At 36.2% G+C, this 12777-nt stretch overlaps 2 protein-coding genes across 5 annotated transcripts in view; one reads left to right on the forward strand and one right to left on the reverse strand.

Annotated features, from left to right (window-relative positions):
* The window catches only part of LOC112514893 (ras-related protein RABC1-like), an 11708-nt gene extending 7269 nt beyond the window's left edge, over positions 1 to 4439 (forward strand). The window contains exons 3-6 of the mRNA XM_025121524.1: positions 615 to 680; positions 3230 to 3351; positions 3862 to 3990; positions 4332 to 4439. Coding sequence (XP_024977292.1) covers positions 615 to 680; positions 3230 to 3351; positions 3862 to 3990; positions 4332 to 4439 — 425 coding nt within the window. The remainder of the gene's footprint in view (positions 1 to 614; positions 681 to 3229; positions 3352 to 3861; positions 3991 to 4331) is intronic.
* Positions 4440 to 6528: 2089 nt separating this feature from the next.
* LOC112514495 (proteasome subunit beta type-4-like) lies at positions 6529 to 12501 on the reverse strand. Of its 4 annotated transcripts, none has more exons than XM_025120995.1 (7): positions 12387 to 12501; positions 11330 to 11393; positions 10972 to 11048; positions 8487 to 8616; positions 8186 to 8345; positions 7624 to 7809; positions 6529 to 6816 (listed from the first exon to the last, which is right to left on the reverse strand). In XM_025120995.1, the coding sequence occupies exons 2-7, from the start codon at positions 11389 to 11391 to the stop codon at positions 6703 to 6705; spliced, it is 729 nt and encodes a 242-aa protein (XP_024976763.1). In that variant the 5' UTR covers positions 11392 to 11393; positions 12387 to 12501; the 3' UTR covers positions 6529 to 6702. The 4 variants fall into 4 exon arrangements, with proteins under 4 accessions (XP_024976763.1, XP_024976762.1, XP_024976765.1 ...); XM_025120994.1 differs by having other exon boundaries at positions 11330 to 11402; positions 12387 to 12498; XM_025120997.1 differs by having other exon boundaries at positions 8297 to 8345; positions 12387 to 12477.
* Positions 12502 to 12777: the final 276 nt, after the last annotated feature.

The following is a 12777-nucleotide window of genomic DNA, read 5'->3' on the forward strand; positions in this document are numbered from 1 at the left end:
TGCCTGCTGTTTCGATCGATAAATCGATTTTGCCTGCTGTTTCGATCGATAAATCGATTTTGCCTGCTGTTTCGATCGATAAATCGATTTTGCCTACTGTTTCGATCGATAAATCGATTTTGCCTACTGTTTCGATCGATAAATCGATTTTGCCTACTGTTTTGCCTACTGTTTCGATTGATAAATCGATTTTGCCTACTGTTTCGATCGATAAATCGATTTTGCCTACTGTTTTGCCTACTATTTCGATTGATAAATCGATTTTGCCTACTATTTTGCCTACTATTTCGATTGATAAATCGATTTTGCCTACTGTTTGGATTGATAAATCGATTTTGCCTACTGTTTCTCAACACACTCGATTTTGCCTATTGTTTCGTCTGATATGTAGTTATGTACTTGAAATGTCACTGGGGGTAAATTGGTCATTTTAACCAGTTCGGTCCTGTTCTGTCATGTCCTGTCCTGTCTTACCAAACGTTGAACACCTGTCATGTCATGTCCTGTCCTGTTCTGTCCTGTCCTGTTCTGTCTTGTCCTGTCTGTTTACCAAACGCACCCTAAAGGAGACTGTTATTTATCAAATAGAAGTTATCTAACTTATTATTTTACAGCTGGGCAGGAAAGATTCAGAACGCTAACTAGTTCATATTATAGAGGAGCACAAGGAATTATAATGGGTAAGTGAATCCCTTCTGCTCATTTTCCTTTTCGTACCCCGCGTGCGTGCTCCTCTTATGTAGTTTGAATAATATATACTCACTCTGTCATAAAACAAGTGTTCACAGTTCTATTTAAGTTTGTACCAAATAAGTGTCCACTTTAAAAGATATATGGTTTGAATTTTTACCAAATTTCCAACTCTATCCATAATTACGACGCACAAGTATTTAAGATTGATGAGATGGAGAAGTTAATTAATGGTAAAGTTGTCATGCAGTTACTTAAAAAGTGTAATAATTATAAAATTATTAGTACTATGTTTTTTATTGTGGGCATTTATAATGGGGCAGATGAAGTATTTACTTAGGGGTTGTTTACCACATGCTTACTGGGTAAGCACTTAATAGGTGAGAATGTCAAGAACCGAAAATCTTACCCGGTAAAAGACATAATAAGGAACGAGAATCATACCCGATAAGTAAGGGATAAAACTCTTGTCTGGTAAGCGCTAAAACACGCTTACCAACAATTCATTTTAATGACTAAGAATGTTATCCGATAAGGTAAATGAGAGTGGTAACTTTTGTTGGCAAGCGCTTACCCAATAAGCATTTGACAAATGGCCCCTTACAGTTGTTATATGATGATGGTATAAGAGTTCACTTCGTTTAGCAACATTTTCTCCTTCATGAGTCTTAAGTACCAAAACAAAAGGCAAACACACGATAGGGTCCTTCACCAATTTGACATGTTTTAGAAGGTTACTCGATTGAACGACGATTCCAACTCCTACTAACTAATGAAGAGACCGTGTATCGAAACTCCACTGAGTCAGTGCTTAACCGGTTACTTACCTTACTGGGTGAGTATGGGAAGAACCAAGAATCTTACCCGGTGAGAGTGGTGACTTTTACCCTAGTTTAATAACAATCTCACTACGTATTTTAAAGGCCAAGAATCTTACCTGGTGAGGGTGGTGACTCTACCTGGTTGACATTGGTAAACGGCCCCTAAGCCCCATGCTTAGTTTGTGAAGGAATCTATCATATATGTCGTTCTTTCTTTCTATTTGAATTGTTATTATTTAAACATATCTAATATATGTCTCTTTCTTTTTTTCACACCCTTTATACTAGTTGGAGGTCTTCACATAAACAACCACTCGACTCTCTAAGTAGAGATCAGATCTGCGTATATTTCTCCCCGCCCTCCAGTGGCCCCACCTCTGGATGGGATATTCTGTGCTTATTTGGTTTGGTTTGTGAAGAAATTTCACTCATGCCATGCCATGCCATATTAGGAAAATTCACATGATGGCTCCTATCATACTTTTTAAGTGAAAGAAATCTCTAACAATGATGTCATCATACATATTTTGTCGTCGTTTTATATAATCCTATAAAGGAAGTCTATGATTGTAGTTAGAACAGAATGAAAAGAATTTATTCCTTGGTTGCAATTCCATTGCCATATGGTTGTTATTTGAAATATTAGTTAAAATGTGATGATTCCTTTGTGAGGGTTATGTTTCTTCAACTTGGGTCTCTAGATTTATCCATCTGTAGTCTCATCAATACTCTTCTTCTTTTTTAAGTATATAACATATATAGAGAGGGGGTTAGGGAAGAACCCTAAAAAATGAAAAATTGAGGAACACTATAATAATCATTCATCTCGATGGTATAAACATGTGCATACAAGTAATTGAAGTTGTTTCTTTAGTTTTTATGTACGTATGCATGTTATGCACATGTGCGTACCGGAAAAATTGCTTACAAACTACTTGTATGCATATGTTCATATGGTCCAAATGAATGGTTATCAGGGTGTTCCTCAGTTTTTTTTTTTTTTTTTTTTTGTTTCCCCTGAACCTGATCCTATATATATACCCGGTATACATAGGTGCATAACATGTACACATACATAAAATAAAAAGCAGCTTCAATTATTTAGATGCACATGTGCATATAGTCTAGATGAACGCTTACCAGCCAGTTTTTCATCTTTTTGAGGTTTTCCCCTGGACACCTCTCTCTGTGTGTGTGTGTGTGTATATATATATATAGGGCTAATCATTTGAAAACCCTACAAAAATGTGAGAATCCTCAGAACCAGTATATCATGTGCTATTTCACATGATTTTATTCTCCATCTGAGGTAAAGATTTAAGGTATTAATTAGCATATATACACTAAAAATTGTTTCATCTTGTGAACCAAATACATATGAAACAAACACGTTTGTGAAACAAATATACGTTAATTAATACCAAAGTCTTAAGTCTTAGCCTCATATGAAAAATAAAATCATATGAACAATATCTTAAGGTAAAACTTTTCATGGTTCTCATTTGATTATATGCTCCTATATATACACACACACAAAACTCACGCACACTCCTCACAAAAGGTGAAGTTTGAACACTTTACTACTTGGAGATTGGAATCTATCGGTAACCTAGAGACCGTTGTGCAAATAACCTTTTGTTGATGTATCATTACAGTACAAGTTATATATTTGAGTTGATGTTTATTCAGTACTTACTTCTTGTGACATATTCAAGCAGTTTATGATGTAACACGACGAGAAACCTTCACAAATTTATCTGATATTTGGGCAAAAGAAATCGACTTGCACTCAACAAATCAAGATTGCATCAAGATGCTCGTTGGTAATAAAGTCGACAAGGTAAACCATATAGCATAGAAAGTTATTTATAATATATAATTTATATCTGTTACAAGGATACGTCGAAAATTCTACATAAATAAAGCATTTGGGGTGGGGATGTGTTTATGGCTCAGTATATTTCTATTCAAGTCTATAACTAAATCAGTAGAATTAGACAGTTAGTTTTTGATTCATACATTAGAAAAAGCAGCTTAATTGGGCATAATAGGGGTTGGGGAATGGGGATGGAAATGGAAATGGAAATGGAAAAGGATGTCATTAATGATGTCTGATTTAATGTAATGGAATTGGTTAGTCCTAATACTAGATGTTGGATAATGAAGCATTCCTCAATAGGGGAATGAATCATTCCCATTCCCATTCCCTTATATGGCACTCATTCCCATTCCCATTCCACGTCGGTTGTCTTGTTTTTCCACCTTCGGAATCATATAGCTTAAGCTAACCTCTTATCCTAAGCCATTTGTTTTCGATTCTTTTAACCGTAGATTTTCATCCCTTTTGCAGGAAAGCGAAAGGGTTGTCACAAAAAAGGAGGGAATCGAGTTTGCCAGGGAATATGGATGCCTTTTTATCGAATGCAGTGCAAAAACTCGGGTCAACGTGGGGCAATGTTTTGAGGAACTTGTTTTGAAGGTATATTTGAACCAAAAGCCTAAACTTTTACCGGCTTCATAATCCCATTTTGAACTGGTTTATGCATAGAGGTCAAGTCTTATACACCCCACCTTCCCACCCCACGTCCGTGGTAAATAACCTTATTTTTGACGCATTTTGAGGCAATTAACGTTTTTAAATCTGCCAGAAGAGCAAATATTTAAAAAAAAATTAGAAAACCCGTTACAAGGTTATTCTCCTAAATGACCCCACCGTTACATATGATGTATACGGAGTTGTTTAGTTTGGTCTATAAACACATTGCATCTACGTAATTGGGTTTTCCTATGGCTTTAAGTTGCATGAATATAAATTTGCAGATTTTGGATACACCCAGTCTTATTGCTGAGGGGTCAGCGACTGTCCAAAGAAACATATTAAGACAGAAGCCTCCAGTTTCAAATGCATCAACTAATGGCTGTTGCTGAAGGCCATAAGATATCTACAACTCTTTTTTTGGTCAATTAGATTCTCAAAATTGTGTAGAAATTGTTCATAAAGAAACTGTAAATTCCACCTTGTTGGATTGGATTGGATTGAATTGCCAACACAAGAGCATGTTTTACTCGTTAGATTACTGTTATAATTGTTTCGTCTAGGTGGATAACCAACCGGTGTGCGACCAGGTGGTTGACTTGACATGTCTGGTTAGAAAGGTGGTTCATGCTGATGCGTAATCATATATGATATGAACCCATTGTGGCATAAGAGTAGGCATTGGATACCCTCATGTTAATCCTACTCTAACCGATTGATTATTATTAACATGTCCAATTGTGATAGCAACGTGTGCGTACCATGGTTGCGGACTTGACTGAAGTGGTAAGAGCGTTATACTACCTGCTGCTACTACTACATAGTTAGAATATGCAATATTACATTATACTTTGAAGCTATCAGAACACCTAAAAGTCAAAGTATAAGCAAACAAAAAATTAATTAAAGTTTAAACTAATATCCGACATTTAAAACATGAAATAAAAAATGGGTTATTTCCATTGTAACATCTATAAATGAAGTAGACAAAAATAACTAGGTATGCAATTGCAATCTCGTATTAGATGCTAAATTTTATAACTAGATTAAGGGATCAGTTTACTAAATGCTTACTCAATAAGTGTTTACGGGATTACTTTTACTTTATTTGATAAATATGATAAAGATTGAAAATTTTACCCAATAAGAATAATAATAAGGACCAAGATTTTTACCCGATAAATGAGAGTTACATCTCTTACCAAGTAATCACTTACTGTATAAATTGTTGCATACGATATTGTTTTTAATATACTAAAATTTTATCTGGTAAGTTAAGTGAAAATGTTACATTGCCTAGTAATAGGTAAACGGACCCTGAGATATTATTTGTGTTATAAATGCTATTATGATAATTAGGTATGCAATCTCTTTATAGTTTTCTTTTTATTGCTTTCTTTATTAACCTCGACATCTGATCCGCTGTACGAGCCGACTAATCCTAGGACGACCACCCATTTTGCGGGTTGCCCGGAATCACCACATTTGAACCTTCGTGACCATAAAGGGATTTTTATTCCTCCTTAGATTCGAAATAAAAAAATGGGTTAACATGACAATTATTTCCTTAAAAATATGACCAAAAGAGATGGTCACAAGTTGGAACTAACCAAATAGCCTTTGGCCTAGCGGTATGCGAGTCCTTGGCCTTCTAAGAGGTCAAGGGTTCAAATTTCATCAAAGATGAGGAGATTGTATTAGTTTATTTGTTCTATTTGCCGTATATAAATTTTATATACTTTAAAAAAAAAGTTGAAACTAATTCACTAGAATATTTGTGGACCAATGAGCATAAGGTTAGATAGTGATGGTCAAAAATCAATTACAGGGCCAGTCGAGCCTAAATCGGTTCCAGTTTTAAACACTATTTTCGTAACTAGTCCTCGTCTCGATTAAAAAGCCAAAATAAGTTGAAACTAATTCACTAGAATATTTAGAAAAAGTATTTTTTACATATAATTTTTTCTTTAAAATACAAAAATGTTATTATAATACACTTTAAAATACGTTTTATTATCATTTGTTAAAAATGGAAATCAAATACGACTCGAAATCACGAATTATAGTCAGAATTGTGAGCTTTTTTTTGCATTTATGAGTTGGTATCTTCCCTCATACACCATATGACTTATATATATTGTGTATAAAAGGTCAATAAGACCAAAATAATGGTCAAAAATGAGGGGGGGGGGGGGGGGGGGGGTCATATGACCGTTCCAACGGAAACGGCCATAAAAACGTAACATTTCTTTAAAAAAAATCGGGCCGGGACAATAACAGGTCCAGGCCTTGTTTTTGGATGAAAAGTGTAACTGGTCCTCAACCGGCGGTCCCAAAGTCCAGGTCGTGGTCCTCCGCCGGTCCCATGCCGAGCAGGGCCCACTTAGCCATCTCTAAGGTTAAAGGTACTGGGAACTAATATGGTTAAAGTCACAAGTGTTGTTTGTGTTTAAAGGCATCAAGAAAAATGGTTGAAACTGAAAGTGGGCAGAAGGATTTAAAGGAACTAATAATGGAGGTGGAATTGTACATGAACTAACAATAGATCTCTGAAAGAATACCATACCATGCGAAAACGATAGTAAGCAAACAAGAACATCAAAGAAAAACGATCCAGATTCGCAGTAACATGTGAAACCGATCGTGTTTCTCCTCCTACCATGATCCCTCAGCACCAACTGTCGGGTTCTGAAAAGCACCAAAATTCCAGAAAGTCTTCAAAGAGTATGGCTGAGAGATTGTTAACCCGTCCTCTGTGATCTTCGCTATCTGTCATTTCAAATTTTAAACTTTTTACATAATTTCATACCGATTCACAAAACCGAAAAGCAAAAATCTATGCTTATCGCAGGCAGGTGCTAATAATCATATCTCGTAAAACTCACTAGCATGTTTACGTACGAAGATGACCAAAAGAAAAGAAGAGTATAGAAACCCATACTTCCCTTTCTGTAAAGAATAAGCAAAAACAAGCCCTATGTCGTCACAAGATTTTCCATATGAAAAGCAAATGCCCGTGTAATTCCGTTTTGCAACATCAAGCAATAATCAGAATGAAAAACGAGGATCATGGAAGGGCTTTTTAGTCATTGCAATCTGTTATCGGGAATGCCAGGGTTATTTAGGAGAATAACCTTGTTGTGTAACATACTTTTAATACGCATATAGATTTTGAGACATTCTTGTGTTAGGTAGAGGCCTCTTAAATATCAATGTGCTTCAGTAGAGTTGGGGATTGCATGTATAACAAGCTTATGAAGCATACTTCACAAATATGCAGTAACCAAACGAGCCTAGGATATCCCACCCGGATGTCGGGCAAGATGTACGCATACCTGAGCTCTACACCAAAGAGTAGAGCGGCTGTTTCCATGTATGCCCCCGACTTGTGAAATGTGTGCAAAAGAGAGAAAGGCAGATATGATAAATTATGAAAATCTAGGTACAAGTGAGCAATAACATTTAAACAGAAGCAGGTACAAGAAAATCATAACAAACAAGGATAGAAAAAGAAACATGCAACATAAATCCGATATGTCAACAGATTACTTGAGGAATTGTGAAATGTACATATACCTGAAGCTTGTTGACGGCCGACCTATCACGGTATAGAAGGTTACGCATGCATTTCTCCAATAACTTGACACCCTCTTCAAAACTCAAGTCCTCCCTCCATTCTTCACGAAGAATTGGGCGGGCAAGATGGTTACCAAACCCAGTGGCAACATGACTGTCCTCGAAGTGTACGCCAATCATGCTAACCTGCATACATATAAATGACAAATAACATGAAGGCGGTTCTTTGGTTAAATGAAAACATACAATCTAAAAAAGAAGATAAGCAAGAAGCTCAACAGGGTGTATACAAGCGGTAGAGGAAAAGGTATACACCACCCTTTGGAGGCGGTTCTTTGGTTAAATGACCTTCAGACGGTTTTTTAAATCCACGACATTCTGATAGGTTTGAGAATGTCACTGCTTAACAAAATAATGCAACTAAGAATTCCTATATTCTTGTTACAAGATCATGGATTTATAAAGCACTTGTGAGGTCATTTAGCTAAATAACCCCCACTGGAGGTCCTTCTAGAGAAAATAAGGGCAAGTAGAAAAAAGAAGGTAGGGTCCAGTAACCTACAGATCCTAGATACTTCTGCCCATTTTTTACACCACCAAGAACAAGCGAATTCCATAATGGGTCGAACTTGTTCCGACGGTTGTACATAATTCGGGTTAGATAATTGTGCACCTCTTTCGGACCAAGTGAATTCCCATCATCCCACATATTGTCATGCAAGCTGTATAAAGCGGTAGTCAGTGGTCAGAACTTGCTATTTACGCTTAAATGGATCACCATCAGCAGATTCAAAAATCACTAACAAATATTAGAACGCTTCAAACATTGCTCTTGGAAACAAAAAGTTAAAATGGATACTTACATAAGTTCATCAAGGTAACGTAGAATCTCTTGGAAATCACTGATTTCTCCACTTGCACCAAGGAGAGAATGTTTGCCCACTTGTTTCAATCGCTCCACACTCTTATAGCGTATAGTGGATCCGTAGGACCCTGTGAAGGCAAAGATCAGATGGCAAAAGAACAGTGAAGAAGAATTCACAGAAAATCAAAATGTAGTGAATGGCTGGCTAATTGAGCATGCCAAACAGGGAAGTCTTTATACTTTCACTTCTAATTTGTGAAGAATGTTGCTTTGCTCCAATAATCATCCATAGATCTGATCAACTTTTAGGATTGAAAAAGTAACTATGGAATCTGATTACTCTTTAATTAGATTCCTGATTGATTCAATACTGTATGCTGGCAGAAGAGCTAGGAAGCACCAATAACTGAGTGAGGGTGTCGTATTCTTGTTGGGTGCACATAAGCAACCTATCTTCATCTGAATATCTGATATCCCTATTTTTATCTATTTCTTTTTAACTTTTACATGGCAAACCAAATTAAAAGTCCTTTTAACCAATGGTGGTTGTGATGATGATGAATTGCAATCGAAGAAAGTATTTTAATGTATCACTATGAGGACTAGTTTCGGTCTATGCATTTTCTTCTAACTCTATTTCCATTACGTACTAGTTTCGGTCTATGCATTTTCTTCTAATTCTATTTCCATTACGTATTGATTGTGATGAGCAATCCTTTACGTGCAATGTCCATCTTGTTATAACAACTATACTATAACTAATTTGATTTATTTGTATGAGTTTAAATTCTACCCTTTTCATTTCTCAAATTATCTTTTACTCTATTCACCATAAAGTGCATTATATATATATATATATATATATATATCATGCACATGCCACACCCAAATATTTTCTTTTTCTAAAATTCCGCAAGCAAGCACAATAGATGTATGGCACCTGATAAACATTGACAAACCATGCTTCCTGGTGAAAGGGGGATACTTCACTTACAGGCCTTAATTCGATCTATTCTAACCATAGCCATCCAAGTGCTTCTAGAAGATGAAATATGTATGGTGTTGGCCATTATTATTGAAGTGAACTGTTATGTTATTCTTGGCTTTTTATTCCACATGTAGGTAAGCAATGGACTAAATTGTCAGGAACTAAGTTGGAGACTGAATTTTCAGATATGTGTTCAGCAAAAAAGGAGAATCAATTGCCTTATCTTAGCTTCTGTTATATGTTGAATGAAACTAATGTATATGTTACCTTGCTTCACGTTTAATATAGCTTAGTCCATTGTATTTTGTAGCATAAAGACACCCATGTCATAGGGTGGGCATTTCATTAGTGTACCAAACCAGGATGCTAAAATTCTACGTTTTGCTAACTGATACCATCCTCTCTTGACCGCCACCATTATAGGTAATATTATCAACACATTTGTTTTAGTTTCCCTTGTTAGTAGTTGAAATTTGATTTACATGTTTTTATTGGTGAATGAAGATTAGCTACAATGTTTTGGATTTGGTGATCAGTTATGATACCTTTCATATCTTAATTTCATTAGCTTTGCTTCCCTCTCACCGTATTGTTTAAACTATTTATGCATTTCAATGACAATACAAACAAAATCTGCCTTTCATTTGTTCTCTTTAGTTCCAATGACTTATGCTCTATGAGGCATTCTAGTAACACAGTGTGAAGTCACTTTCTACCATTTGGTGAACTAACCTGCACGGAACGTGTCTTGCTAGTTTCTCACTAACTTTTAAGTATTTGTATCAATTTGTAAGTTAAAATTCACCTATTTGACGTCAAATGGAGAACTTAACAAGTCATTAACCTTGTTAGTGGACCTGGCAACATGGGTGGACAGGTGCATCGACGAGTAACCTAACAGGCCTGTGCATCGACGAGTAACCTAACAGGCCTGTGCATCCAACAGGCTTGGTGCAAAAGTACCTGTGATTTGTAGGTACTCTATTTTTTAATTTATCCACAGATTCCATGGACACCCAGGGATATATGCAAAAATAATTCTCAATTTAAATACTCCTTTTACTTCAATTCAGAATATACTATAACCAACAGCTCATGTATAGATTTACATGGACTTTATGATTTCTTCCATGCTGCAGTTTACAGGCCGAGGAAGGGGGAGATGGTGTCAGACAGATTTATTTGAGAGTTCAAACAAATTACTTTAAAAATATCAAATACACATCGGTTATGTTCAAGATCGACTTCCTAAATAATAGTATCAATAAATTACACATGTAGTCCACCTAGTGTTTCAAATGGTATCTGTGGAAAAAGCTATAACCAATCAATGCAGTTTTGAAGCATCTTCATGCTCAGAAAATACAGACTTCTTCAGTCACACAATAGATTCCATAAACATGCAATCCCAGATTCATTTCATCAAGTACTCATCCTAAAAATCAATGAATTTGACAACAAAAATATGAAGGTGATCAAAAATCGAGTATCTAACCTCCCATGTCGGCAGCCATGAGGATACCATCTTTGTATTTTATCCCAATTACAGACGTGCCTGTAACATATGGGTACCTGTTTAAAAAAGAATCAACGCATAGCAAAAATAAAAAGAACTTGTCGGTGTTAAAAGAACCATAAATCTTTTGGTTTAAAAAACCATATGTTTTATCACATAGCCAAGTATCCCTTTCTATTAGCACAGAATTATGAACTTGTTAAATCCTACACGCATCATTTGATGATGTTGCTAAGCGTAATTACTGCTTTAAAACTCAAGATAAAACTTCTTCGTTAGATTCTCTGTTACACCAAAATATATTCTTAATACAGTAGGGATAGAAGAGTATACATACTGTGTTCTCTGAGAATCTCCTTCAGAGCTCAATAAACCACTTTCACTTTGAGAAGAAACCATGTCTGCAAACACTACACCAGTACAAGGCATGAGAAAAACAATGAAAAACAGATTGAGGTTGCAGTCAATGCAGAACACTCGCTACCATTCAAAGATTCTTTTGTTAGAAATTTGATTCTGACTTGGAACTTCGATTTTTTTCTTTCTTTTTTAGTGTATTATCCCAAACACCACATTTTATGGGTTTTGGCATTAAGGTTGTGTTTGGTATAGGGACGAGACAGAAAGGGACGAGACAAAAAGGATTTGTCCCACATTTTGATTGGGACAAGATGGAACAAAATTGGTGCATTTTTGTCCCACCAGAAAAGGTGGGACAAAATTGACCAAAGTGGGACTATTTTATCAAAAAAATTGCTCTCATCAACACTTGTTTTCAAACATATATTTTTTTTTTATTGTTCAATGACATGGTAAAAACACCGCTGAGAAAAAGTACATTAGCACTTAGCTCCATTGTTCCTCTTCTAGTATTTTACAAGAACGCTTGTAACAAATGAACATATTAACAACACAAGCAGACAGGTGGCAATGCACCTGGAATTGGACTCATAGACATGATGAAGATATCAAAAAGAGATCGTAAAATTTTAAATTTAGTAACAGTGATTAACAAGTAATAGAGTAAGAAAAGTAGAGGGGATCCATCAATCGTAAATAATTTTTCACACAAATGATATAAACCGATCATCATCAAGTAAAACACTTAATTCTGAATCTCAATTTCTTCTTTTCCAGTTCGAATAGAATAAAATTTGGACATTAAAGGATCGCAGCCATGACAATGGATCCAGCAAGACATAACAATCAAGTATATTTGTCGCCATTTCCGCCCATATCTGAAGAAATTAGGCACATGAACATACCAGAATTCATAAAACAACAATGAACGAATCAATAAGATGCCAAAGAAGGAAGCCTTGGGGGTCAAGATACTGAAGAAGATGCTAGATACAATTAACGATTTTAAGCGAGGGAGAGAGAGAAAGAGCTACCTGGTGTTACAATGGGGGATCCTGAATTCCAAATTGTATTCACTGATTAGATAAAAATGTGGAATGCCTTGCAGGCTTGATTCTTCTGCAAGAAAGGAATACGGGAGACAGGGAGAGGGAATGACGATATCCTCCGACCCGGAACCTGTATTTAACGACAATCGGGTCTAACACAGGGATGGTGATTTGCCCCGACCCGGTGGGATCCGGTTCACCCAACCTGAACGGAGCCGAGGATTCTCTGCTAAAACGGGTCCTAGATCTGGGGCCGGGGACGGGCCGGGCCAGGATCAGTAGACTCAAACCAGGACTAGGACCGGGGATGTTATTCAAACCGGGGCCGGAGATCCCCGATAGAATCAAGTTAAAAGGATATTATTTATGGGGTTTG

Source organism: Cynara cardunculus (assembly GCF_001531365.2).
Source record: "Cynara cardunculus var. scolymus isolate 2C chromosome LG 6, CcrdV1, whole genome shotgun sequence".
Classification (NCBI taxonomy): domain Eukaryota; kingdom Viridiplantae; phylum Streptophyta; class Magnoliopsida; order Asterales; family Asteraceae; genus Cynara; species Cynara cardunculus.